At 58.1% G+C, this 27,481-nt stretch overlaps 1 protein-coding gene across 1 annotated transcript; it reads left to right on the top strand.

The window, feature by feature from the left end:
- The first annotated feature begins 1,808 nt into the window (after positions 1 to 1,808).
- Positions 1,809 to 26,798, top strand: POLD1 (DNA polymerase delta 1, catalytic subunit). Its single transcript, XM_082676805.1, has 27 exons — positions 1,809 to 1,852; positions 9,886 to 10,088; positions 10,451 to 10,564; positions 12,558 to 12,704; positions 12,790 to 12,915; positions 12,986 to 13,154; positions 13,245 to 13,326; positions 13,403 to 13,532; positions 14,657 to 14,823; positions 15,084 to 15,188; positions 16,508 to 16,648; positions 16,728 to 16,838; positions 17,165 to 17,356; positions 17,454 to 17,542; positions 17,612 to 17,728; positions 17,913 to 18,026; positions 18,338 to 18,485; positions 21,991 to 22,086; positions 22,203 to 22,340; positions 23,438 to 23,613; positions 23,943 to 24,095; positions 24,236 to 24,338; positions 25,173 to 25,305; positions 25,394 to 25,507; positions 25,821 to 25,873; positions 25,948 to 26,045; positions 26,612 to 26,798. The coding sequence occupies exons 2-27, from the start codon at positions 9,887 to 9,889 to the stop codon at positions 26,715 to 26,717; spliced, it is 3,324 nt and encodes a 1,107-aa protein (XP_082532931.1). The 5' UTR covers positions 1,809 to 1,852; position 9,886; the 3' UTR covers positions 26,718 to 26,798.
- The last annotated feature ends 683 nt before the right edge of the window (positions 26,799 to 27,481 follow it).

Below are 27,481 nucleotides of genomic sequence, written 5' to 3'. Positions count from 1 at the left end.
TCTCTCCTTGCAGCCACCGTGGGAAACAGTATGGAGGTTTCTCAAAAAACTAAAACTAGGGGAATTCCCTGGTGGTCCAGTGGTTAGGACTCTGAGGGCCCGGGTTCAATCCCTGGTCGGGGAACTAAGATCCCACAAGCCACGTGGCTCAGCCAAACAAAAACAAAACCAAAAGCAAAACTAAAACTAGTACTCATCACAGGATGCAGCAATCCCAGTCCTGGGTAGTATATCCAAAAAGAACAAAAACACTACTTCGAAAAGATACATGCACCTCAGTGTTCACAGCAGTATGATTTAAATTACCAAGATATGGAAGCAACCTAAGTGTCCATCAGATGAATGGATAAAGAAGATGTGGCGTGTATATACACAATGGGATACTACTCAGCCATAAAAGAATGAAAGTTTGCTATTTGCCGCAACCTGGGTGGACTTGGAGGGCATTATGCTAAGTGAAATGAGAGAAACACAAATACTGTATATTACTTACATGTGGAATCTGGATACAACAAAGTAGTGAATGTAACAAAAAGAAGCAGACTCAGATAAAGAGAATAAGCTAGTGGTTACTGGTGGGGGGGCAACAGGGGTGGGAGAGTGGGAGGTGAAAACTATCGGGTGTAAGATAGGCTCAAGGATGTGTTGTACAACACGGGGAATATAGCCAGTATTTTGTAATAACTGTAAATGGAAAGTAACCGCTAAAATATATATTAGGGAGCTCCCTGGCGGTCCTGTGGTTAGGACTCTGCGCTTTCATTTCCGGGAGCCGTGTTTGATTTCTAGTCGGGTAACTAAGATCTCGCAAGCTGGGCAGCACGGCCAAAAATAAAATTAAATTAAAAAAATAAAACAAGAAATAAAAAGATCAAGTCCCTCCTTGGAGTTGTCTACCAGTCAGGGCTGGTAATGGGGGGCTGAGCAAGGACTGCTAGAAGGTAAGGGAATAGGGGCTTTAATGGGGTCAGCACGGGGCAATGTGGGAGCTGGAAAAGGAAGTCCGGCAAGGCCTCACAAAAGGCCCAGATGAGTTCAAAGTAAGGAAGGGCAGTGGAGTTCTCCTAATGTCTCCTTCTCTTGCTCCATGCCTTGAGGGGACACCGAGGTGAGCTGGATGGACAGTCCTGGTCGAGGGTGAAGAGGGTGTTGCTTGGAGGGATGGGTTGGGTACTGAAAAACATTGTTTTTTTTAGAAGGGGGAGAGGGAACAGCGGAAGTGAGAGTAGTTACAAGAGACGGTCCCATCCCAAGCAGTGTGCCTCTCGCCTTACAGGTGTGCCCGCCCTGCGCTGAGTCCAGTTTATAGATGGGGAAACTGTGGCTGTGAGACAGGAGAACCGACCAGGCCAGGATCTGAGCGCGAACCGGCCAGCCTCTACGGAGAGGGAAAAGGTCTGGCTGCGCGAGCTGAAGAATGAACAGTGAGTGCCCAGGTGGTCCTACCGAGCAAGGCCTCGGCCAGGAGGCAGGTGGGGAAGCAGAGGAGGCGCGCCTACCACCTTAGAACTGGCGGAGTCGTGGTGACGTCCAGTGCCCAACACCGCTGCGCGCGCTCCGATAACACTGGGTGTCGACGCTTCGGCATGGAAGGGGCGTGGCTTTGACCCGCATACGTCATAAGGGGCGTGGTTCGGCGAGGGTTCGTCAGCAAGGGGACTAGACCACAGCCCGCGTCTGAAAGAGGGGGCGTGGCCTGTGCCCCAGAGGTGGGGGAAACAGGGCGTGGCTTTCCCCTATTCGTGCAGTAGGGGCGTGGCCCGGCTCGGCGTGCCTCTACTCTGGGCATGCGCGCGCCGGAGTCAGGGGTCACGGCGGCGTGGGCTGTGGCGGGAAACGCCGTTTGAAGCGGGTGAGTTACGGGAGAAGGGGAATTGCAGGAAGTTCGGCCTGGCGGGGAAGGGGGCTTGAGGAGCTGGGCACGTGGGTCTGAGAGAGGGTTGTGAGGGGTCGCGTGGGGCGTGACGGCGAGAGGAATCCCCTTGGCTTGGGGGCGCGCGGAAGAGGGGCAGGGGCCTGTTGTGGGCGCGAGCACGGGGACGCGCGGGAAGATGAAGAGGGTGGGGCGCCCCTTCGGCATGCGGGGGCGAATGCGCTGGGCTCCGTGGACTCACCCTGGAGGGTCTTTGGGGAGACCGGTTCCGGAGGCACTGGGGACTGAATGGTGCACGTGGGGGCATAGCGACATCTTTATTGAGTATTCTGTGCCAGGCACTGTTCTAGAAGCAGGAGCTACAACCGGAACAGGTTAGAAAAGGTCCCTGTCTCAGGGGGAGACAGACAGTAGACAAGTAATAAGTATAAACGATAAAGCAATGCTTTCAAGCCTGTGATACGTTATCCCAAGTGAAGTAAAACAGAGTAGCCTGCTTCTTTAACTAGAGTGATCAGGAATCGTCTCTCTGGGGAAGTGACATTTGAGAGAGAAGTCAGCCACGTAAAGAACGATCCGGGCAGGGGGATCGTCCAGGGGAAAAGCCTCGAAGTAGGAAGGAACTTGGAGTGCTTGTAGCTGGAGGGAACAGGTGAGGCTGGAGACGGGAGAGAGAACCAGATCCTGCAGGGCCTTGTAAATCTCGGTGTGCGGTTAGCTTTTATTCTAGGTTCGATAGGGAGCCCGGGGGAGGTTTTAAACATCCCAGCAACGTGACCCTCCCCTGCGTTTTAAAAAAAAGTCCCTGGCGGCTGACTGAAGATAGGATTGTAGCAGGAGCAAGAGTGGAAGGAGGGAGGCCAGTTAGAAGGCAGGAGGGGACCGTAGGTGGCTCCGCCTGCAGTGCAGGTGGGGAGAATCCATCAGGCGTAGGTTGTGTTTGGGGTTTGAGCCCGCACGAGGGGATAGGGTAGGAAAGGGGAGCCCAAGATTACTGCGGTTTGAGCAGCAGGCTGGAGAGAGAAGGCTGAGGGGGAACAAGTTTGGGGGTGCCACCCTGAGGGCAGAGCTTAGGTGGAGTGAGTGGGCAGGGTGATGTCAGTGTGTCAGGTTCATGGCCACACCCACTCCAGGAACCTCTTGTTGCCTTTTCTCCCCCTACTTCCTGCACTTCCCCACCCAGGCCCCTTAGGTTCCTGTCCCATTCAGGGCCTTCGCCATGCCCTTCCCTCCTCCTGCAATGCTATTCCCTCTCTTCACTCCTTCAGCCAGCTGCTCGTGTGGCAGGGCCTTTGTTAGGCACTGGGGAGCCAGTGATAATTCAATTTGGCTGGGGGAAGGCCAGGAAAGCTCAAGCCAGGGCGCTCTGAGCTATGAAGAGGTAGTGCTGGTCTTTGGGAGCCGAGAGAAGAAGGCCGGGGCTCAGTGCAGACTTGTGGAGTCGGTGACGCTGGAGAGGAGTCTAAACTGACACAACTTGAAGTGGCCTGCGTTCCAGGCACCGTGCTGGGTGATGCTGGGGACCCAGAGAAGCGTCAGCCCTGCCCTAGTCTCAAAGGTTCTCTGTCTGTTGAGGGAGTCAGACAAGCCCACATGGTCCCCAGCCTGTGACAAGGGCAGCGGGATTCAGAGAGGCTCAGAGGCAGGACAAGACCAAAGAGTGAAAAGTGTGTGGTTTTCTGGGGGGCAAGAGTGAATAGGTCCATCTGTCATTATTTAATCAATCCCTCAGCAGATGTGTGTGAGCCCGGATACGGGGGTGAGCAAGCTGATGAACCTGTCCTCATTCTGTCTCCCCAACTGGGCAGAGGGCAGTTCACCCCCATACCTCTCCTGGCACACCTGGAGGCCGCAGTCTGGAGCGCTGGTTTCCGGTGGGGCTCAGGCGCCAGCCTACTTGGGTTTGAACCCTGGCTCTGCCCCTCTGAGCTAACTGTGCCGCCTTGGGCAGGTGGCTTCACCTCTCTGGGCCTCAGTTCCAGTCATTGTGTTGGAGGGTTAATAGCAGCACCACCCTCAGAAGTTTTGGTGAAAATTCTGTGAGTTCCTTCCTTCCTTCCTTCCTTCCTTCTGCATTCAGGAAATGTTTATTGGGCACGTACTCAGTCCCAGGCACTCTCCTGGGGACATGAGATATAGCAGGAAACAAAGATGAAATCCCTGCTCTCACAGCGTGGGGAACAGACAATAAACAAAATAAATAAGCAGTGGTGCTCAGACTTGAGCAGCATCGGAGTCCCTGGAGGGCTCGATATACAGATTGCTGGGCCCCACCCCCAGAGGCCCTGGTTCAGTAGGCCTGGAATGGGGCCTGACAATCAGCATTCAGACAAGTTCCCACCAGAAGCTCATGCTGCAGGTCCACGGCACCACACTTTGAGAACTCTTAAGACCTGCTACAGTGCACCAGACAGTGACAAAGGCCAGCAAGAAAAGTAAAGCAAGGGAAGGGGTTGGAGAGTATCAGCATGGGGCAGGGGGCTGTATTTTTAAACAGGCCTCACTGAGTAGGGGACATTCGAGCAAATGAATACCTGAAGGAGAGGAGGAGGGAGCCATGGGAAGATCTGGGAAAGAGCATTTGCAGAGCAACGGGAACAGCTTGTGCAAAGGCCCTGGGATAGGACCAAGCCTGGAGTGTTTAAGGAACAGAGAGGAGGCAAGTGGCTGGAGTGAGCAAGGGAAAGAGGGCAGAGGTGGTGTCCGTGAAGGGTGGGGTGCAGTTGTGCAGGGTCTTGTGGGCCAAGATGAGGGCTTTGCTTTTAACTGTGCATGAGATGAGAGCCAGGGGCAGCATCCGAGCACAGCAGGGAAGGGATGATCTGACACACTTGTATGGGATCCCTTTGGCTCCTGAGTGGAGAACACTGAGGGGGCAGGGTGCAAGGACGGAGATGGAGGTGGGGTGGGGGAAGAGGCTGTTCATTCATTCAACAGATATTTCTTTTTTTTTATCATAGTCGTTTTATTTTAATTTTTTAATTCTTTCACAGGGGAATGGGAGCCCTGAAGACAAATTCCCCAGGTGTGGGGGAGGAGGCTTTATAAGCTGGTTCGGCTGGGAGAGGTCAGGAATCAGGGCTGTTGCAGTAGTCTGGGGGATAGGGGAGGTCTGAGGATGCTGATGGCAGGAAGCACCCTTTTTTTTTTTGGCCTTGTGGTAGGGAATGTGGGATCTTAGTTCCCTGACCAGGAATGGAACCCGCGCCCACTGCGTTGGAAGTGCAGAGTCTTAACCGCTGGACCGCCGAGGAAGTCCCAACAGATATTTCTTGAGCGCCCTCTATGGTCCAAACGCTGTTATTGACACCTGTGATACTGCAGTGAAGGAAACTGCCTCCCTGCCCGCTAGGAGCTCATTTTCCAGCAGGGGGAGCCAGACAAGCAGCAATGCACAAAATAAAGCGGCCAACCATTTTAGGGAGCCAGAGGGACCAGACTGGGAGGCCGAGAAGCGGTGGGACTCCCGTCCGTTGGAAGGCAGAGCTGATGGGATTTGCAAATGGAGTGAGCGTGTGGTCTGAGGGGAAGAGAGAAGTTGGGGTGACTCCAAGGCTGTTGGCTTGATGGGAGCTGCCGCTTACCGAATCGGGGGAGATGGTGTGGTGCGAGGAGCACGTTTGTGGGGAGATCAGGAGCCCGGCTTTGGAGTCTGGGGTGCCTGAAGGGACCTGCTTACAGTGGGCAGTTGGATCTGTCAGTCTGGAGGCCCGGCTGAAATCTGGGCCGGAGACACAAAAGCGTAGAGGTGGCATTTAAAGCCGTGAGTTTGGGTGGGATGGGATGACAACCTCGAGGGAGTGAGTCACAGAGAACCTGGTGTCTGACCCGAAGCAGACACTCATCGTAGTGTGTTACTGCTGGATTCGCTCGCTGTTCAGTATTTGCTACTGAAGCGTCGAGAAAGGAAGAAGCTCACAGCGTTTGCCAAACTCCAGCTCTGCGCTGGGGCCCCTGAGGGGGGACACCCAGGGGCCTCCTTCCTTCTAATGCTGCCTCACCTGACAGTCCAGGACCCTAGATTTTGCTCCGGTGACAGCTGCCCTCCCATCGTACCCCCTGGCCACAGCCCAGTGACCCAGGGCTGCCATTCGGCCCCCTTCTACCTCCCTCTTCCAGGCCAGGTCTGGCCACTCCTCCGGGCTCCTGGAAACCCTCAGCTTCCTCTGCTTCACCCGGGTTTCTCCCCCAGGTCCTGACTCTCTGCATCTCTCACAGTTACTTCAGAGGGCGCAAAAGGAGAGCTGGTTCAGATTCTTTCTCCTTATACAAAACCCGCGTTTGCACGGTCATAGCAGCACTGTTCACAAGAGCGCAAAGGTGCAAACAACCCTCGTGGATGAACACAATGTGAGATAGCGACGCGGTGGGGAAATATTCAGGCATTATAAGGAACGAAGCACTGATCCGTGCTACGCGGGTGGGCCTTGACAACATCACCCACAGGGAAAGAAGCCAGACACAAGACTGCACTTCTAGGAAATGCCCAGGACAGGCAAATCCATCTAGACAAAGTGGATCAGTGGTGCTTCTGGGGGAGGGGGAGGAGGGGGATGGGCTGACTCCAGAGGGTCTCTTTGTGGGGTGTTGAACGCGTTCTAAAATGGACTGTGGTCATGGTTGCACAAGTCTGAATATACTAAAAACCATTAAACTATACACTTGAAATGCGTGAATCATATGGTATATGAATTAGCTCTTGGTCAAACTGTCTTCTCGCCCCAGGGAACCAGTGTTGCCAGTTTATTACCATCCTGCCAGAACTATGCATGAAAAGCCAACATCTTTAGATAGATTCTCCCACCCACCTTGTGAAAATGTTATTTTTATTTTATGTGTTTCCCTCCAACTTTTTTTAAAATTTTATTTATTTATTTATGGCTGTGTTGGGTCTTTGTTTCTGTGCGAGGGCTTTCTCTAGTTGTGGCGAGCGGGGGCCACTCTTCATGGCGGTGCGCGGGCCTCTCACTATCGCGGCCTCTCTTGTTGCGGAGCCTAGGCTCCAGACACGCAGGCTCAGTAGTTGTGGCTCACGGGCCCAGTTGCGCCACAGCATGTGGGATCTTCCCAGACCAGGGCTCGAACCTGTGTCCCCTGCATTAGCAGGCAGATTCTCAACCACTGTGCCACCAGGGAAGCCCTCCCTCCAACTTTTAATTTTGAAAAATTCCAAGCCTGCAGAGAAGTCCCAAGACAAGAACAATTAACATCCATGAACCCTTTGCCTGGATTGGCCAGTTGTGAGTGTGCTGCCTCATTCGCTTTATCTTGACACACGTACACCTTTTTTTTGGCTGAACTATTTGCAAGTTGTAGTCATCGTGATACTATAGGATAATTATAATCAGGCCATTTACCATGAGGCATACTGTAATCTCATAGGCAATCCTTATTCAATTTGCCTAGTTGTTCCAGTGATAGCCTTCAGAGCTATTTTTGTTTTTTTAATCCAAGTTCTGACCTTGCATTTAGTTGTCATGACTACGTAGTCTCTCCTTTAATCTAAAACAGTTTCCTGGCCCTTTTTCCCCCCTTCGTGACTTCGACAGTTTTTGAAGATTCCATCTTGCAGGCCAGTCTTGTCTTTGATTTGATTGTTTCCTAATGATTAGAATCAGGGTAAACATTTTCTTCATTTTCTTAGACACCTTTTATACATATATATATATATATATATATATACACACACAAAAGTTCTCTTATGTACAACATTCTGCACTTTGCTTTCTCTACCTAACAATGGGTCTTTGAGAGTCCTCTGTCTCAGTACATAGAGAGCTTCCTCATTCCTTTATAGAGCTGCATAATATTCCGTGGAACGGAATTCATGTAACTTATTTAAACAGTTCCCCAGGGGGGGACATTTAGGTGGTTTCCAGTCTTTTGCGACTGCAAACAATGCTGCCGGAAATAACCTTGTAAATGCAGGTTTTCATTATGTGATAGTGTATCTGTAGCATAAACCCCTAGATGTGGAATTGCAGCCTCCCCACTTTTATTGCTTTTACTTGAGGTGCTGTTTACATATGGTGAAATGCACGGGTCTCAAGCGCACAGTTGGATGTACAGCACGTTTCCATCACACCACAAAACAACCTCATGCCCCTTCCCGGTCAGTCTCTCCCACCCCAGAAGCAGCCTACTTTCTAGTACCATAGATGAGCTTAGTCCATTCTATAACTTTGTGTAAATGGCATCATACAATATATACTGATTTCTTAAATTGAGGTGCAATTAACCATTTTAAGGTGTGTAGTCAGTGGCATTTAGTGCATTTACAGTTTTCTGCAGCCACCACCTCTGTCTAGTTTCAGAACATTTTCATCACCCCAAAAGTAACTCCCCATTTCCCCAGCATGTACTCCTGTGTCTGGCTTCCTTTATGCACTTTTTTGGTAACATCCTTATTGGAGTATAATTGCTTTACAATGGTGTGTTAGTTTCTGCTAATAACAAAGTGAGTCAGCTATACATATGCATATATCCTTGTATCTCTTCCCTTCCCTCTTGCATCTCCCTCCCACCCTCCCTGTCCCACCCGTCTCTGTGGTCACAAAGCAAGGAGCTGATCTCCCTGTGCTATGTGGCTGCTTCCCATTAGCTGTCTATTTGAAATTCAGTCATCCTGTGAGTATATCAGCGGCCACCTCCTTTTTAATGCTGAGAAGTGTACCATTGTATACCACCAACATTTGCCATAACATATCCCCAGTCAGCTCAGAATTTTTCCATGCTGTGTTTGTTAAGGTTTAGGCTAAGCTGCTATAATAAAGAAACACCAAGGCACAGTAGCCCAGGAAAGATGCAAGTTTATGTCTCCCCATAGCCATCCAAAGGTAGGCAGCTCTGCTCCAGAAGGTTGTCAAGGGCCCAGGTTCCTTCCATCTTGGAGCTCTGCATCCCCTTCAGTGTTGTCCTTGTCCCCGTGGTCAAGGTTGGCTCACTGCCGCCACATCCACGCTCCAGCCATGGGGAAGGGGGAAAAGGCTGGAAGGCAGGCTTTCTTTTCAGGCTGTCTCAGAAGCTGCACACCTCACATTCACCCCCATTCCGTGAGAAAGAACATGATCATGTGACTACCCCTTGCAATGCACCTTGGGAACTGTAGTCTGAGGCTGGACTGCCTGTGGCAGCTCCAAGGCAAGGGGTCTGTTGCAAAAAGGACTAAGGGGAGACTGGATGTGGGGGGATAGTTATAAGATCCAGAGGTGTTCCCTTGCACCTAGGGCAGCTGACCTGTCCCCTCCCCCACTCTCTCCCAGCTGGGTCTGGGTCTGCTCTTAGTTTTCATAATCCCCTCCGTCCTGGCCTGATGCTGGGAGAAGTGTACTTTTTTTACAACTTATTTTTCTAAATAAATAACTAATTTAAAAGTTTTTCATTTTTAATAACTTCAAATTACAGGCCTGAAGGAGGCGCTTCCCAGCTGTTTGTAGGAGGAAGGCCTGGGCCAATGGGGAGAGGGGCAGGCAAGGGCATTGAGGACAGGGGCTTATGGGAAGGAAAGGGATGATCTGAGGACCACGTCTGTGATGAGAGAGGGTGGAGGGTGTGCAGGGCTGGTGCCAAGGGGTTGGCAAGGGGCAAGCAAACGAGGATAAAAATTACGTGGAGGGCTTGAGCATGTGAGGAAAGGGTTAAACTGAGCTGGGCATTGCTGATGATCGTTGGGCATCTGGAAGGTGCCAGCACCCCCCGAGCCTGTGGCGGGGGTTGGGGTGGGGAGAGTGGGGGGGGGATGGAGAGTCATGTTACTCTTCAGGTGCTCCAGAGACTGACTGATGGATTGATAGTTATTTTTTGGCTGCGCCACACGGCCTGTGGAATCTTAGTTCTCCAACCAGGGATTGAACCCGCACCCTCAGCAGTGGAAGCGCGGAGTCCTAACCGTTGGACCCAGGGAATTCCCCACTCTGGAGATTTTTTTTTTTTAAAAGCTCACGGTCATGGTGGGTACATGGGAGGCCATGGAGAGGATGGGCACCCTCACCCTGCTTCAACTTGCCCCACAGGATGGATGGTAAGCGGCGACCAGGCCCAGGGCCTGGGGTGCCCCCAAAGCGGGCCCGTGGGGGCCTCTGGGATGAGGATGAGGCATATCGGCCATCGCAGTTCGAGGAGGAGCTGGCGCTGATGGAGGAGATGGAGGCAGAGCACAGGCTGCAGGAACAGGAGGAGGAGGAGCTGCAGTCGGCCCTGGAGGGGGCTGCGGATGGTGAGACCTAGAACAGGAGCCCCTTGCACCCCACGCCTGTCATGCCTCTGAACCATGGAGCTGACCTGTAACCTCTGACTGCCAGCCCCTGGCTCACTTTGAGCTCCACAAGGGGCTGACCTTTGACCCCATGTCAGTAGGCCACCTCTGTTTCCTGTCACTTCCAGTCTAACTTGGACCCTTGACTCCTGAATCTCTCTCGAGTTTCTGGCCTGATCCAGGCCACAACCTCCACCTGACTTTCTTTTCACAAGTCTGATGCCACCTGAGGGATCACTGGCAGGGCTGGGAAGGCACTTAGTACTTATTTCCGAAGCAGGACCACAACCCCATGGAGCCTTGCTTCCCTCTCCCGCGTCCAGGGCAGCTCTCCCTGACAGCCATAGATGCCCGGTGGCTTCGGCCCTCCCCACGCCCCCTGGACCCCCAGACGGAGCCCCTCATCTTCCAGCAGTTGGAAATCGACCATTACGTGGGTGAGTTTGGGGGACAGAGGCCTGGTGGGTGGGAGGAGGGGCCCTGGGCTCCCAGGTGGAGGCTGGGTCAGGTCAGCCCCTCTGGCTCTGTGGGAGGAGATGGACACATATAGTCCCCGCCCAGCTGACCAGGGCTGCGAGAGGGAGAGACAGGGCTGGGGTGGGGGCATCCTGGAGGAGGGGGGCATCTTCTAAATGAGGCCTGAAGGAGCTGGCTCCTCGCAGAGGGGAGAGGCGTGTGGTGTGGTATACATTCATCCATCCAGTTAGTCAGGAACAAATGAATGTCTGCACTGAGGCAGCCCTGTTCCAGGCAGACCAGGTCCCTGCGCTCAGAGGCTCACGTTCTAGAAGGAGAGGCAGAATAAGAAAGGAAGTGGAGGGAATTCCCTGGCGGTCCAGTGGTTAGGACTCTGTGCTTTCACTGCCGAGGGCTCAGGTTCGGTTGCTGGTCGGGGAGCTAAGATCCCACAAGCCGCATGGTGCGGCCAGGAAAAAAAAAAAAAGGAAGCGGAACGTGAGGTGGTGGTGAGGGTAACTGAGGAGCATCGAGTAGGGCAGCGGTGCTGGACCTCGCGTCATGGAGGTGCAGGAAGGCCCTTCTGAGGAGGCAACAAGGAACTCTAGGGATGTCTGGGAAAGCGGGATTCCCGGCAGAGGGTCCTGAGGAGGGAGCAGGTCTGGTATGTTTAAGGAACAGCCAGGAGACCAGTGAGGCGGGAGCGAGGGGTGAAGATGAAGGTGGGAGGTCGCGGGAGATCCCGTTGGCCCACTGAGGACCTCGGGGCTCCATTCTGAGAAAGCTGGGGAGCCTTTGGCAATGGGGAGAGCCCCTCTAAGCCCTGACTTGTGTTTCGAAGACTCCCCTGTACAAGAATGAAACGACAAGCCACAGGCGGGGAGGAAACGTTTGCGGTCCATATGTCTGACAAAGGACCAGTGCTGCGAATAAAGAACATTCAGATCTCAAGAGAAAGAAAACAATCCGGTCGAAAGTGGACAGAAAACTTGGACAATTCGCTAGAGGATCTACGATGGCAAATAAGCACATGAGATGATGTGCTGTGTCATCAGATATCAGGGAAATGCAAATGACAGCCACCATGAGACGCAAACGCACAGCTGTGAGGAAAGCTAAGGTGAAACATACCAACGCCAGCAAGTGCAGACGAGGCTGCGCCGTGCCAGGAGCTCCCTGTGCTCGGTGGGGCCACAGTTTGGTGCAGCCGCTCTGGGAAACAACCTGGCAGTTTCCTACGGAGTTCAACCTACTCTTTTTAATTTTTCTGGTGGTAATTGAATTTTTGGTTTTTTCCCCAAGCTTTATTGAGATGTAAGAGTTAAACCTACTCTTACCATAGAATGTGGCAGTTCCACCCCTAGGTATTTACCCTAGAGAAACAAACACCTACATTCAAACAAAATCCATGGATGTTGATAGCTCCAAAACCAGGAACAACTCACATGTCCTGCAGCAGGTGAATGGGTAACATATCACACAGTGGTTCTCCACAATAAAAGGGAACAAACTTGACAAATGCAACGACATGGATGGATACCAGAGGTGCCATGCTGAGTGCAAGAAGCCAGACCTAGAAGGTTATGTACTGTCTGACTCCATTCTGTGGATGGCCTCAAAAAGACAAAATCAGGATGACAGAGAACAGATCAGCAGTGCCAGGGGGCGGGGTGGAGGCAGGTGTGATTACAAAGGGGCAGCTTGAGGGAGCCGTTTGGAGTGACGGGACCGTCTTGTACCCCAATTTGGTGGCGGTTACACGAATCTATCCCTAAGTTAAAGCTCGTAATGCTGCCCACACAAAGTTGATTCTACTTTTGAAATTTGTGAAAAAGGTGGGGTGCTCCCTCTAGCTGTGCAGTGGGAAAAGGACTGTAAGGAGGACAAGGGTAGACACGTAAACCAGGAGGGAGGCAGGCACACCTTTGAGGTGTCCGAGAGAGCAGCCCCTGCCTTACCCTATGACACCCCCAGGCCTAGCACGGCCCCTGCCTGGGGTGCCCCTGCCGTCCCAGGACTCCGTGCCGGTGATCCGCGCCTTCGGGGTCACCGACGAGGGCGTCTCTGTCTGCTGCCACATCCATGGCTTTGCGCCCTACTTCTACACCCCGGCACCCCCCGGTGAGTGGCCCCGACCCCAAAGACCCCTCCTCGCCCCTACCGCTTGGAGGCCCCCTGCACTTCTGACGGGCCCTCCCACACCCAGGGTTTGGGCCTGAGCACCTGAGTGACCTGCAGCGGGAGCTGAACACGGCCATCAGCCGGGACCAGCGCGGGGGCAAGGAGCTCACGGGGCCGGCCGTGCTGGCCATGGAGCTGTGCTCCCGGCAGAGTGAGTGCTGCCCCAGGGGCCAGGTGGGTGGGGGTCCCTCCAGGCCGGTGCCAACCCGCTCCGTCTGCAGGCATGTTTGGGTACCACGGGCATGGCCCCTCCCCGTTTCTGCGCATCACTCTGGCGCTGCCCCGCCTCGTGGCTCCCGCCCGCCGCGTCCTGGAGCAGGGCATCCGCGTTGCCGGCCTGGGCACCCCCAGCTTCGCGCCCTACGAGGCCAACGTTGACTTTGAGATCCGGTATGGCCCCCGCCTCGCTTCTCCAACCTTCGCCTCCTTCCCCTCACCCCCCAAGCCAGCCTCTGCCCACTGACCCTTGTCCCCCTGCAGGTTCATGGTGGACGCGGACATCGTTGGCTGCAACTGGCTGGAACTCCCGGCTGGGAAATACGTCCTGAGGCCGGAGGGGAAGGTGCGTGGGTCCCCGGGGTGGGGTGGGGGTCACAGAGCCGGGACCCTGCAGACGCTGACCCACCTTGTCCCCACAGGCCACACTGTGTCAGCTGGAGGCGGACGTGCTGTGGTCGGATGTGGTCAGTCACCCGCCAGAAGGGCAGTGGCAGCGAATCGCACCTCTGCGGGTGCTCAGTTTTGATATCGAGTGCGCGGGCCGCAAAGGTGTGTCCCCGGGGCCTGGGGGTCCTCCCTCCCTCCTTCCGGATGTTAGTGATATGCCAGTCTCACCCCGGGAGTCCCTGCATTTCTTAAGCTCACTCAGGGAGAAGGGAGTAGACACACAAGCAGACAGGTTATTAAAAGACTCGCAACGCAAAGGAGGAAGGTGATGGAGACAGACAGGGCTGCTTCGGACAAGTGGGCAGGGGAGGCCTCGGGCGAGGGGCTAAGCTTCGTGAAGAGGGAGGGGCCGGGGAGTGGGGCGGGGAGAGCAGTCCCTGCAGAGAGAGCAGCGAGTGCAGAGGCGCTGGGGCAGGTCGGCCCAGCCTGTGAGGGATGGGTAGAGGGCCCAGTCTGTGAGGGATGGGGAAGAGGGCCCAGTCTGTGAGGGATGGGGAAGAGGGCCCAGTCTGTGAGGGATGGGGAAGAGGGCCCAGTCTCTGAGGGATGGGGAAGAGGGCCCAGCCTGTGAGGGATGGGTAGAGGGCCCAGCCTGTGAGGGATGGGTAAGAGGGCCCAGCCTGTGAGGGATGGGGTAGAGGGCCCAGTCTGTGAGGGATGGGGAAGAGGGCCCAGCCTGTGAGGGATGGGGAAGAGGGCCCAGCCTGTGAGGGATGGGGAAGAGGGCCCAGCCTGTGAGGGATGGGGTAGAGGGCCCAGCCTGTGAGGGATGGGGAAGAGGGCCCAGCCTGTGAGGGATGGGTAGAGGGCCCAGTCTGTGAGGGATGGGTAGAGGGCCCAGTCTGTGAGGGATGGGGAAGAGGGCCCAGCCTGTGAGGGATGGGTAGAGGGCCCAGTCTGTGAGGGATGGGTAAGAGGGCCCAGTCTGTGAGGGATGGGGAAGAGGGCCCAGCCTGTGAGGGATGGGTAGAGGGCCCAGTCTGTGAGGGATGGGTAGAGGGCCCAGTCTGTGAGGGATGGGTAGAGGGCCCAGCCTGTGAGGGATGGGGTAGAGGGCCCGGAGCTGCAGGCAGTGGGGAGCCAGGGTGGATTGTGCAGGCTCTGCAGGCAGTGGGGACAGAAAGGAGTAGGTGGGCCAGGTGAGATTAGAGGTGCACCCACCCGATGTGCCACGAGGGAGCATCAGGGGTCAGGTCTCCGCCTCCCTCTCCTCCCTCCCCTTGCAGGCATCTTTCCGGAGCCTGAGCGGGACCCCGTGATCCAGATCTGCTCCCTGGGCCTGCGCTGGGGCGAGCCAGAGCCCTTCCTGCGCCTGGCGCTCACCCTACGGCCCTGCGCCCCCATCCTGGGCGCCAAGGTGCAGAGCTACGAGCGGGAGGAGGACCTGCTCCAGGTGGCTCTCGCTCCGTGCCCCCCGACCCCCATTTTCCTCAGCTCCCCACACTGCACCTCCCAGGCGCGAGGCCGTTTTCTGAGCCGTTTCCCCTGTGGATTCGTTATTTTCAGAAGCACCTTCCCAGTCTTTCTTCCACGGGTGGGAGGGCTCTTGGGCTGCTCTTGGGGGCTTCCAGAACATTCCAGGAGTGGGGAGGATCCATGGCAGGGGGTTGACCAGGATGACAGCCTGGGTGACCCGGTGTGCTCCTGCCTCAGGCCTGGTCCGCCTTCGTCCGCATCATCGACCCCGACGTGATCACTGGCTACAACATCCAGAACTTCGACCTTCCGTACCTTATCTCCCGGGCCCAGATCCTCAAGGTGTGGCGGGCGGGCGGGGGCGTGGGGCTGCCCTCAGACACCCCACCGAGGGCTCAGGCTGTGGGCGGCTGCCTCCCTGAAACCCCGGCTCTGGCCCCGTCTCTGCCCCGTTCAGAGCCCAGAAGGTTTCTGTGGCTTTTGCAGAGGCGAGGAAGCACTCGTGGTTAAGTCAGAAAAGGCTCGTGTATTTGGAGGGGCAGATTGAAGTGGGCAGGAGTGCAGCGCCTTGTTCTTCGGGCTTTAAAATATGTCAACAAAAAATAAGGAAAAAAGGGGGTGTCCTTGAAGTAGGTGGCAAAACCTTGATGCTTGAATCTGGTGTGGGCCTGGGGGGTCGTGTGAGCTTGCAGGGGCTGCCGTAGCAAAGCCCCATGGTTGTGTGTCGTCTCTCAGTGTGGAGGCTGGAAGGCCAGTCAAGGTGTCACAGGGTTGGTTCCTTCTGAGGCCTCTCTCGTAGCTGCCGGTCGCCTCAGGCATTGCTGGAGTGTACGTGGCACTCTCCCTGACTCTCCCTCCTGTGCATGCCTCTGTGCTCCAATGTCCCCTTTTTCTAAGGACACAGTCATGTTGGATCAGGGCCACCCTAATGACCTCAACTTAATTTGCTCACCTGCAAAGACCCAATTTCCAAATGAGGTCACATTCTGAGGTGCAGGAGTTAGGACTTCAGCGTCTTTTGGGGGGACCCAGTTCAACTCCTAACGGGGTATATATTGTATTATTTTCTTCCTTTTCTCTATGTTTGGCCAGTTTCATAATGGAAAAAGCAAACAAGCACACTTTAAGGCCCCCGGCAGCTCCAGGGAGAAGCCCACCCCTGTCGGCCTGGCGTCTATACTCCGGCCTCCGCTCCCTGCCTTGCCCTCCAGCCCCAGCCTCGTTGCTCCCAGCCCAGCTCAGGCCTCTCCTCCACACCTGGCCCCGGCTCACGCACTGTCGCCAGTGCAGACCTGGTGCTCCACACCGTGCCCTGCCGTCCTCCAGGCCTCCCAGCCCGAGCACCCGCTGCCTCCCCGTCAAGCTAGCACCATCCCCAAGTCTGCCCCTGCGCCCGCTCCCGCAGCCCTGGGCACCATCCTTGCCCCTTCACGCCCCAGCCCTCAGGCCCCTGACTCTCCCTGTCCCAGCCTCCCATCCGTGCCTGTCCAGCCACAGAGGGTCCTTCTGCCCCAGAGCTGCCCCTGCCCGCGGGGCTCCCAGCAGGAAGAGAGGGTGGCACCGCAGGGGGTGTCATGGGTTGTCTGGTTACCGTTGCTGTGGCTCGGCCGTGCGGATCCCACCGCCACAGCCCCCGCTCTCCCCATGTGCTGTGCCCCCAGGTGCAGACCTTCCCCTTGCTGGGCCGTGTGTCCGGCCTCCGCTCCAGCATTCGGGATTCGTCCTTCCAGTCCAGGCAGACCGGCCGGCGGGACAGCAAGGTGGTCAGCATGGTGGGCCGCGTGCAGATGGACATGCTGCAGGTATGGCGGGCCGGGCGGGGGCCGCCCTCACAGGGCCGCTTCCCCGGGGCTGCCGCCCACCCGCTCCCGCTCGCTGCAGGTGCTGCTGCGGGAGTACAAGCTCCGGTCCTACACGCTCAATGCCGTGAGCTTCCACTTCCTAGGCGAGCAGAAGGAGGACGTGCAGCACAGCATCATCACTGACCTGCAGGTGCCCGCGCCGCCCGACCCGCTTCCCGCCGTCCCTTCTCTCCCCACCCTCCCGACCTCGGCCCTCGGCGCCTACCTACCTTCCTGGCCCGGGACATCCGCCTGCTCTCCTGACCGTCCCCTTTAGCTCCTACCTTCGACCTCTGATCTCGCCCCGCAGATGGGACCCCTGTCCCTACCCACTCCCGCGACCTCTGGCATGGCGACCTTTGTTCCGCTGCCCTGCCCCGACCTCTGGGCCTCACTAAGTCCTCAGGCTGTGCCCTTCTTTCCTCCTTCCTCCCACGCTGTCGCCTCCCGTCCCCTAATGCCTGCCCCCGTCCCCAGAATGGGAACGACCAGACGCGCCGCCGCCTGGCCGTGTACTGCCTCAAGGACGCCTTCCTGCCCCTGCGGCTGCTGGAGCGCCTCATGGTGCTGGTGAATGCCATGGAGATGGCGCGCGTCACCGGCGTGCCCCTCAGCTACCTGCTCAGCCGCGGCCAGCAGGTCAAGGTCGTGTCCCAGCTGCTGCGGCAGGTCAGCGGGCGGAGCCCAGGGCGGGCCTGGCCACCACGCTCCCTGCTGAGGGGCCCTGCCCGCGCCCATCCACAGTTCCCGCCTTCTGCCCTCCCAGGCCATGCGCCAAGGGCTGCTGATGCCCGTGGTGAAGACGGAGGGCGGCGAGGACTACACGGGGGCCACGGTCATCGAGCCCCTGAAAGGGTAAGGCCCGGTGGCGGGGTTGGTGGGGACAGGGGGGGCTCCCCGCCCTGACTCCTCCCGGCCCCCCAGGTACTATGATGTCCCAATCACCACCCTGGACTTCTCCTCGCTGTACCCGTCCATCATGATGGCCCACAACCTGTGCTACACCACGCTTCTACGGCCCGGGGCCGCCCAGAAACTGGGGTATGGTGGCCCCGCTCGCCACGTGTACCCCGAGACCACCCAGGGGCCGGCCTCAGGCTGGCTGGGGCTGGGGATCCAGAGCTAATGGGGAGGGGAGGGGACTGGCAAGAGGTGGGGGGGTCCCGAGAGGGGATGGAGGAGGAGCCAGGGAGGCCAGGTGTCACCCCCACCACCTTCGGCCCAGCCTGACCGAGGATCAGTTCATCAAGACACCCACGGGGGACGAGTTTGTGAAGATGGCGGTGCGGAAGGGGCTGCTGCCCCAGATCCTGGAGAACCTGCTCGGCGCCCGGAAGAGGTGGGCTCTTGAGCCCGGCCGCCCACCCCTGCTCGTAGCTCAGCCTTGCTGAGGCGGCCTGGCGATCCCTGTCCATCATGGGTGCACTGAGCTGCAGCTGTGCCTGCGTTAGAACAAGGCACCCCCGCGGGCAGCTCCCTCCAGCCCCTGTGCTGGGCACCTCTGCGGTGTGCAGCCTGCACAAGTGTATGTGACACCCCTTTCTAGAAAGGCACCCTGACCAGTGCCCAGGCCCGGGCCTCTCGTCTGCCCCTGAGGCCTGAAATGCCACCTGAATGGCCTTTGCCTCCCCCTTCTCCTTCTCCTCCCAGGGCCAAGGCCGAGCTGGCCAAGGAGACAGACCCCCTACGGCGGCAGGTCTTGGACGGGCGGCAGCTGGCACTGAAAGTGAGCGCCAACTCTGTGTACGGCTTCACTGGTGCCCAGGTGGGCAAGCTGCCATGCCTGGAGATCTCACAGGTGAGTGCACCGCGGCAGGTAGGGGACAGACAGCCACCCCTTAGGGAGAACCAGGGCTCAGTGTAGTAGAGGTCAGGGCCCAGATCGCCCCAACCCGCTGACCTTTTGGAGAGCGGATGCTTGTGTGATTGGTTCATTCGTTGGTTCAGCAAAGACTTGCTGACCGTTCACTGTAGGTTGGGCCTTGTGCCCTGTGGGTCCAGCAGGTGACACAGTGGATGAGAGTTCCTCCCCTGGTGCCCAGCCTTGCGGGGACACAGATGGTGACAGCAGTAAATGTGTATGGAAAGCAGTTGGCGCTCTGCAGACAGATAAATTCCGGGAGGGCTGGGGTGGAGCAGGGCGGGGTGGGGGAGGCAGAGGCCGAGGGACTGAGGGAGGGAGGCAGCTTTGCTCATTCTTTTCACCTGTCACACAGTCACCTGACAGCCCCTATGTCCCTGGCAGTCTCCACCCCAGCCCACCTCCTCCCCTGGTCCACATGAGGGTGGGGGAGCAGGGAGCAGGTTCGCTCCCTCCTCCTGATGGGAGAGCAGGGCCGTGTTTCTGTCGGGGGGCTGGGGCGGGGCTGGGGGCTCACCCAACGGCATGGTCAGGCTCTGGCCGTTAATTTGTGGTGTGTTCTTGGTCACAGTTGGAACAGGCACGAGGGTCCCCTGTCCCGTCCCTGTGTGAGGATCCCAGGGAAGATGCTTGGCCGGTGCTAGGGCAGTGCTCTGCTTTGAGAGGGAATGTGGGCATAAAAGCCCACTACCTCCCTCCCCGCCACAGCAGCATCCTAGGCCTGTTTACTCTGCTGTTCATACAGAAAAACAGACTCACGGCACGACCACAGAGCGCCTGAGTCTGAGGTTCTGCCACGCTGGGATCAGTGCCTCAGCTCATGGCCTAAGAGATTCTTAGAGAGGTCTTCTGTCTAGCTCCTTCCCCTGGGGTTTGGGTCCCTGCACATTCCAGACTTGGTTACCTCCAGCCACGGGGAGCTCCCTTCCTGAACATTGTGTCAGTCCTCACATGGCTGTGGGTGGAACACCTGGAAGAACTGGCAGTGGGTGGGCCTTATGCTGGGAGGGGCCTGTGCACACACACACCCACTTACAGTTCAGGGGCCCCCAAGCCCATCCTCAGATCCAGTGATTCACTAAAAGGGTTCCGAGAACTCAGAAAAGCTGTTATACTCATGGTTATGATTTATTACAGTGAAAGGATAGGGATTAAAACCAGCCAAGGGGGCTTCCCTAGTGGCGCAGTGGTTGAGAGTCCGTCTGCTGATGCAGGGGACACGGGTTCGTGCCCCGGTCCGGGAAGATCCCACATGCCGCAGAGCGGCTGGGCCCGTGAGCCATGGCCGCTGAGCCTGCGTGTCCGGAGCCTGTGCTCTGCAATGGGAGAGGCCACACAGTGAGAGGCCTGCGTACCGAAAAAAAAAAAAAAAAAAAAAACCAGCCAAGGGAAAGGCACATGGGGCAGAGTCCAGGGGAGACCAGGTGGAAGCTTCCAGTTGCCTTTCCCAGGGTAGTCCTGCAGACAGCACTTATTCCTCCCGGCACTGATGTGTGACCATACACACGGTACTGCCCATTGGGGAAGCACCCCTGAGCCTTGGTGTCCTGGGTTTTTACTGGGGGTGCATGGAGCGCCATGTGACTGACCTTAGTTACTCAGTCTCCAGTCCCTCCAGACATCAAGCTGGATATCATGTGGCCCAAGGCCCCACCACAAATCACGTTAGCACAGATCACCTGATGTGACCCAAGGTCCCAGATGAACAAAGACACTTGTCAGGCAGGACACGCCAAAGGCTTAGAGCAGCGGTGCCCAACCTTCTTGGCACCAGGGACCGGTTTCGTGGAAGACAACTTTTCCATGCACCTTGCGGGGGTGGTGGTTTGGGGATGATTCAAGTGCATTACATTTATTGTGCACTTTATTTCTATTATTATTACATTGGAATATATAATGAAATAATTATACAACTCACCGTAATGCAGAATCAGTGGGAGCCCTGAGCCTGTTTTCACTTGCCACTCACCGATAGGGTTTTGATATGAGTCTGCAAGCAACTGATTTATTTTGGTCTCTGTGCAGTCAGACCTCTCTGTTAATGATAATCTGTATTTGCAGCCACTCCCCAGCGCTAGCATCACCGTCTCAGCTCCACCTCAGGTCATCAGGCATTAGATTCTCACAAGGAGCACCAAGCTAGATCCCTCACATGCGCAGGTCACAGTAGGGTTCGCGCTCCTGTGTGAATCTAATGACGCCGCTGATCTGACAGGAGGCCGAGCTCAGGCAGTAACGCGAGCAAGGGTGGGGGGGGGAGCAGCTGTAAATACAATCGAAGCTTTACTTGCTCGCCCACCTCCTGCTGCGTGGCCTGGTTTCTAACAGGCCACGGACAGGTACTGGTTCATGGCCGGGCGGTTGGGGACCCCTGGCTTAGAGGTTCCCTCCCAGGAGCCAGCCGAGAGCCAGGCCTCTCTTTGAGCGAGGTTAATCTTTTACAGTAGGCCACCCTTACTGCTCTTACTGGCCCTTCATAATCTCTGGGGGCATCTCCCATCCTCCTTGGTGGAAAGAATTGGATGTCTGGCTGTCAGGTTCCAGCCCCGAGGGGAGGCCAGGCAGGAGGGTGTGGCTTTGCTTCCCCTGGGGCTTCCTCATAGCAGCTGCTGCTTCCTGGCCTTGTCTCTGTCATTTCCCTCTCAGCCCCTTCCCTCTGTCTCCGTTATGTCTCTGTTTCTTAGCCTCTTTCCCTATTTCTGTCTCTCAAGCTTATGGGGGCAGCAGAGTGGAATAATAATAAGAAAAAGAATACTGAGTCATTCCAGAAAGAAGTTAGAAAGAAAAAGGAACATAGAACAGGTGGGACAAATAGAAGACAGTTAGTTGGATGGTAGATTTAAGCTCAGATATAATCAGTAATTACACTAAACATAAGTGGCCTCAATGCTCTAGTTAAAGACAAAGGTTTTCTGGGCAGATCCAAACAAAAACAGAAGAGTCATGCCTGTTTCTCCTTAGTGTGTCCCTTCTCCTTCCCCAGCTTCAGTTTCCTTATTTGGAAAGGAATGGTCTTTCCATGGCCCTGGTACAGCACCCTACCTTTGGGGGGACATTTCTGATTGCCCAGGGATAGGGGGATGGGACCAGGAATGTCAGTGGTCCTGCACCACGGAGAGCTGCCTGCAGTGTCCGCAGATCCTCAGCACCTCCGTGGAGAGAAACACTGAGCTGATGGCCTCTTCTGGCTCCAGCCTTTCCACCACTGTTTGCTGCAGTCAGTTCCTCCTCTGTGCCCAGGGCTCTGGGCCAGGGACCTACTTCCAGCAGACCATTAAGGAGCAGCTCAGTAGCCGCATTTTGCAGATTTGGAAACAGGCCCAGAAGGGCAGTGGCTCATCCATACTCACAGCTGCAGAAAGCAGCAGAGGTGGGACCCTAAGCCTGTGTTCCCTGGGGACGGCCCCTGGGCCCTCACTCTGCCTGATTCTCTCTCTGACAGAGCGTCACTGGGTTCGGGCGCCAGATGATTGAGAGAACGAAGCAGCTCGTGGAGTCCAAGTACACGGTGGAGAACGGCTACAGTGCCAATGCCAAGGTCAGGGGCCTCCTGCCTGCCCACTGCTGGCCTGAGACAGGCCTGGGGCTGGTGTGGGAAGTGCAGGGGCCGCCAGCATCTCCCCAACCCTCTGGGTCACACGTGCCCCTCCCCAGGTGGTGTATGGCGACACTGACTCTGTCATGTGCCGATTTGGCGTCTCCTCTGTGGCTGAGGCCATGGCCCTGGGACGGGAGGCTGCGGACTGGGTGTCTGGCCACTTCCCCTCACCCATCCGGCTAGAGTTTGAGAAAGTAAGTGGGGGCCCCCCAGCGCTTGGAGTGGGCAGACGTGGGTCTTGCCAGTTTTGGGGGGGTCTCTGATTCTCAGGGTGCCTGCAAAGTTTGAGCGCATTTGGGTAGAGTTCTCCTACTGCATCAGCGTCCAGGAATGCCCATTGTTGCTTATGTCTCCATTTCGAGGTGTGCTGATCTGGGTGCCCTGGGTATCCTATTCTTTGAGTTCATCAGCCCCAGTTTTATTTATTTATTAAAAAAATTTTTTTTGCCCATGCTGTGCGGCATGCAGGATCTTAGTTCCCCAACCAGGGATCGAACCCGCACCCCCTGCTGTGGAAGCATGGTGTCTTAACCACAGGACTGCCAGCGAAGTCCCTTATTTTTAAAAAAATTATTTATTTAAAAACTCTTTTTCGTAAGCCCCAGTTTTGAGGTATTGTGTTGCCTGGATCCTCCTGAGTTTGGGGACCTTGGTTTTGGAAACCCCCAAAAGCCTTGGGCTTTGCTACGCAGAACGGTGTCTGTTTCCCAAAGACCCCGTCGGTCTCGGAGCGTCTCTGGTTTTCAGGTGTTTTCAGGGGCTGTCCTGTGCAGCAGGGGCCCTGACGGGGCAACTCCTGGATCGGGGTACCGCTGTCCAATGCTCCCTGCCTCCCAGCGTGCGACAGGCTTGGGTCTGGGAGCCCTCACGCCGGATTCATCCCCCGCGTTCGAAGCTGGGGTCAGGCCTCGGGGTACACCTCTCAGATTTGGAGCCTGTCCCTGCCCCAGGGCTCACTCCCTGCCCTTAGTCTCCTGTCTTTGAGGGGGTGCTGCCTGGTCTCCCCCGTCTGCCTCTGGTCTGTTTCAGGCCCCCATTTGGGGCTCTCCAGACTTCACCCCAGTGTCTGGATCTCGGGTTTTAGGGTCTAGCTTTATCCCAGCCCATTTCCGACTTGGGGTCCCTGGAGTGCTGAGGGTGTCCCCCTGAGCTGAGGTGCTGGGGTCTTAGGGTCCATCTTCCCGTGTCCCAGGGACCATCCCTGTCTGGCCCTGTCTGTTTCTGGGGAAGCCTCAGGATGGGGCACTGGCCCCCACAGCCTCAGGGGCTCTCAGCCGCGGGTTCCCCCCAGGTCTATTTCCCGTACCTGCTCATCAGCAAGAAGCGGTATGCGGGCCTGCTCTTCTCCTCCCGGTCTGACGCCCATGACCGCATGGACTGCAAGGGCCTGGAGGCCGTGCGCAGGGACAACTGCCCCCTAGTGGCCAACCTCGTCACCGCCTCTCTGCGCCGCCTGCTCATCGACCGGTGTGTGGAACCCGCACCCGGACCTGGAGCCCGGCCTCTCTTCCCTCAGGCCCAGGAGCCCAGCCCCCAGCCCCTCCTCCCTTGGGGACACAGGTGTCAGGCCCAGCCCTTTGTCGGTGGCGGAGCTGTGGAAAGAGTGTGGGGTCGGACAGCTGCGGGTTCCGGCCCTGCCTCTGCCACTTGGCAGCCTGCGGCCGGGCAGGGCCCCTCCCCGCCCCTGGAGCGCATCCTGGTCCCCCAGCCTCAGGGCAGTGGAGGTGCCAGCCGGGCGGCCACAGCCACCGGTGACGCCCTGGTGACGCCCGTCCATCCGTCCGCCCCCCCCGCAGAGACCCCGCGGGCGCCGTGGCGCATGCGCAGGACGTCATCTCCGACCTGCTATGTAACCGCATCGACATCTCACAGCTGGTCATCACCAAGGAGCTGACCCGCGCAGCCGCAGACTACGCGGGCAAGCAGGCCCATGTGGAGCTGGCTGAGAGGTCAGCCCAGCGCGGTAGGGGGCGGGACCGGCCAGAAATAGCCCCTCTCCTTCCAGCTGGGCCCACCACTTCCTACCCCCCAGCTTGCCCCCACCGTCCCACCTGCCCTCACCCAGCCTGCCGCCCCGGTCTCCCCGCAGGATGAGGAAGCGGGACCCCGGGAGCGCGCCCAGCCTGGGTGACCGTGTCCCCTACGTGATCATCAGTGCCGCCAAGGGCGTGGCCGCCTACATGAAGTCCGAGGTCAGGCCCACCTGGGCTGCCCGCTCCCGCCCAGCTCTCCTCTGCTCTCACTTCTGCTTTCCAGGCCTGGCGGGGAGGGTGTTTCTCTCCGCAGGCCCCACGGGGCCTTGAGAACCGCCCCGCAACACACCCGGGGGAGTTGGCTCCACAGTGCTTTGCTCCGGGCCTCCCGGTACCCTCTGGAGAGGCCCTCCACCCCACCCCCCTTATTCTGACCCCTCCTGGCTCCATCCTGCAGAAGGGGGCCTAGCCTCACTGCACAGAGCGAGAGTGTCTGTCTCACCACCTGTTTCTGTGTCTCTTACTGACTCCTTGATCCTGGATCTTCAACTTGTAATTCTCTTGGATTCATACCCTCCCCTGTCCTACCTGGATGTCCAGTGACCTGTGACCCCACCCCCACCCCTTTGTCAGTCCCTAGTTCCTGTCCTGCTACCTCTTATCTTGGCTTCCAACCTTCAGCTCCAGCTCACATCCACCTTCACATCTCCTGTCCCCACCGTGAACTCTGACCCTTCCCTGGTGACCTGAGGGCTCCTACCTGTGGACCCTAGCATGGATCACAGGGCCCGCGGCCAGGGACCCCCATGACCTCTGACCCCATCCCAGTCCGGGCGCAGTGACTGCCCCCCACCATTGCCCCCACTCATGGCTGGAAGACGCACGGCAGCTCCCGGTGCCCTTCACCCTGGCTGCCCGCTGTTGACCACAGCCCCTGCCCCCCTGCCTGGCAGGGACCGCAGCCCCTTATCCCTTCCCGGGCCCCTGTGTGTGTGGCTGCGGCCCCTCCACTCTGCCCCCCTGGTGAGACCACCCCGGCCCCTCTGCCCGCAGGACCCCCTCTTCGTGCTGGAGCACAGCCTGCCCATCGACACGCAGTACTACCTTGAGCAGCAGCTCGCCAAGCCTCTGCTGCGCATCTTCGAGCCCATCCTGGGCGAGGGCCGAGCCGAGGCCGTGCTGCTGCGTACGGGCGGGGGGCAGCCAGGGCAGGCGGGGTACCGGGGTGGGGGGTGGGGGAGGGCATCGGGCCCACCGCCTGCCTTCACACGCAGGCGGGGACCACACGCGCTGCAAGACAGTACTCACGGGCAAGGTGGGCGGCCTCCTGGCCTTCGCCAAACGCCAAAACTGCTGCATTGGCTGCCGCACTGTCCTCAGCCACCAGGGTGAGCACCGTCCCCGACCCCGTTCCCCTGCCCTCCCACCTCTGCCGTCACCCGAGGTCCCCGGCACCGGCCCCACGGGCTGGCATGGCTACCTGGATAGGCCCCGGCCCCTGGGTGGGGGGCTCCTGTCTGCAGGCAGCCCCGCGAGGGTCCTGGGCCCCCCGCCCTGGGAGTTCCCCAGGGAGTTTTCTCCACACACTTGCTCCCTTGTTCTCTCATCGATGGGGACTTTCAGAAGCCGGGATGGGCAGCGGGCGGGGAAGGGGCAGGGGTGGGGCGGCCCAGGCTGACCTGCCCCCCTCCCCCACCCCAGGAGCCGTGTGCAAGTTCTGCGAAGCCCGGGGGTCGGAGCTGTATCAGAAGGAGGTGAGGGATCAGGGGAGGTGGGGAGGGGCAGCTGGGGGTGCGCAGGGCCGCCCACTCAGCCCTTCCATCCCCAGGTATCCCACCTGAACGCCCTGGAGGAGCGCTTCTCGCGCCTCTGGACCCAGTGCCAGCGCTGTCAGGGCAGCCTGCACGAGGACGTCATCTGCACCAGGTGGGCATGCCTGTTGGGCCCCAGCGCTGGACTGCCCAGGTTCCTCTGAGCTGCCGAGGCCTATGGACCAAAGCCCTGGCTCCGGGCTCTCAGGCTTCGGCGCCCCCCGCATCGCCGACCCTCGGCGTCCTGGCCTGCAAAACGGGCCAGTGCCCATCCCAGCCTTCTTGGGGTGGGGTTGGGGGCTGCTGAGTGGGGGGTGCTGGGCACCCAGTATCTGCCCAGGAAATGGGGAGACACACACACACACACACACACACACGGTCCTGGCCCCCTCCGCCAAGGCGGGGCCAGCCTTTCCCCAGGGAACAGGTGGGCGGGGCGGGTTCCCACGCCAGGTGCCAGGTGATATACGGCTGGTGGCCCAGCGCCTGAGTGAGCACCCGCTGTTATCGGCTCCCCCCATGCCCGCTGAGCAAACAGCCCATCGTGGGAGGGGAGGTGGGTGGGCAGCATACAGGGGCCAAAGTCCTGGGAACGGCCCCTGCCCCACCACTGGGCTGGGCAGTGGGACTCTGGTGTGCCCGGGCAGGGGCAGTGGCCCTGACCCCCGTCCTCACCCGCAGCCGGGACTGCCCCATCTTCTACATGCGCAAGAAGGTGCGGAAGGACCTGCAGGACCAGGAGCAGCTTCTGAGGCGCTTCGGGCCCCCCGGCCCCGAGGCCTGGTGACCTCTGACCTCGGCTGACTCCCCACAGGGGCCTTGTGGGGTGGGATGGGCGGAGAATTAATAAAGTTCAGGCCTTTTGTTACCCGGTGCTTTGTGGTCCCTGGGGGGTCGTGGTCCACTGTCATAAGCTCTGGCCCAAATGGGTTAGCTCCACTCAGTGGGATCCACTGACCCCCAGGAGGCCCTCACCGGACTCCCTCACCCTCCCTGCAAGCTCTCTGGGCCGGGTCTCACCCCCACCCCCGCGAGCCCTCCCTCGAGGCCCAGTGAGCAGAGCATCTATGGGCACAAGCTCCTCTGGCCCGGCTGCCCCGCCCTCCAGGTGCTGACCTGTTTCCTCCAGGCCTGGGGCAGCCCCTGGCTTGGAGGCTCCCGCTCCCCGGAACGACCAGGGGGACCCCCCTCTCATGTCACACACCCACAATGTTTCCACATTGGGGTCTCCACTGGCTTCGGCCCTGGGTTTTTCTCAGGGACCCCAGCCCAACCCACGTCTACTCTGAGAGCCCAGGGCCCCCCCACCTCTGACACCCCCCAGTGCTCTCGTCAGCCGGCGGTCTCGGCGTGCCCCCAGTGCCTGGCAACCCACTCCCCTCTGGTTCCTGGGTCCAGAGCCTCCCCCCACCCCCCCTGCCCACAGGACCCCTTGACCCCTCCTTTACTTTTTCAGGGTCCCCCCAAATCTGGCTCCTCTCCCATCTCCACTCCTTAGGGTCAATCCCCCCATCCCAACCCTGGGGATCCCCAAATCCAGACAGACCCTGG

The sequence above is a fragment of the Grampus griseus genome, assembly GCF_964374135.1.
Source record: "Grampus griseus genome assembly, chromosome: 19".
In the NCBI taxonomy this organism is placed as follows: Eukaryota; Metazoa; Chordata; class Mammalia; order Artiodactyla; family Delphinidae; genus Grampus; species Grampus griseus.
Note: the sequence above shows the minus strand (reverse complement) of the source record. Positions and strands in the feature narration are given on the sequence as shown.

Excerpts from the sequence above, each read along its gene's own strand:
- POLD1 (XM_082676805.1), top strand. The coding sequence starts at position 9,887 with ATGGATGGTAAGCGGCGACCAGGCCCAGGGCCTGGGGTGCCCCCAAAG. Across the intron at positions 12,916-12,985 it reads GGAGCTGTGCTCCCGGCAGA|GCATGTTTGGGTACCACGGG; the intron begins GTGAGTGCTGCC and ends CTCCGTCTGCAG. Across the intron at positions 24,096-24,235 it reads CATGTGGAGCTGGCTGAGAG|GATGAGGAAGCGGGACCCCG; the intron begins GTCAGCCCAGCG and ends GTCTCCCCGCAG.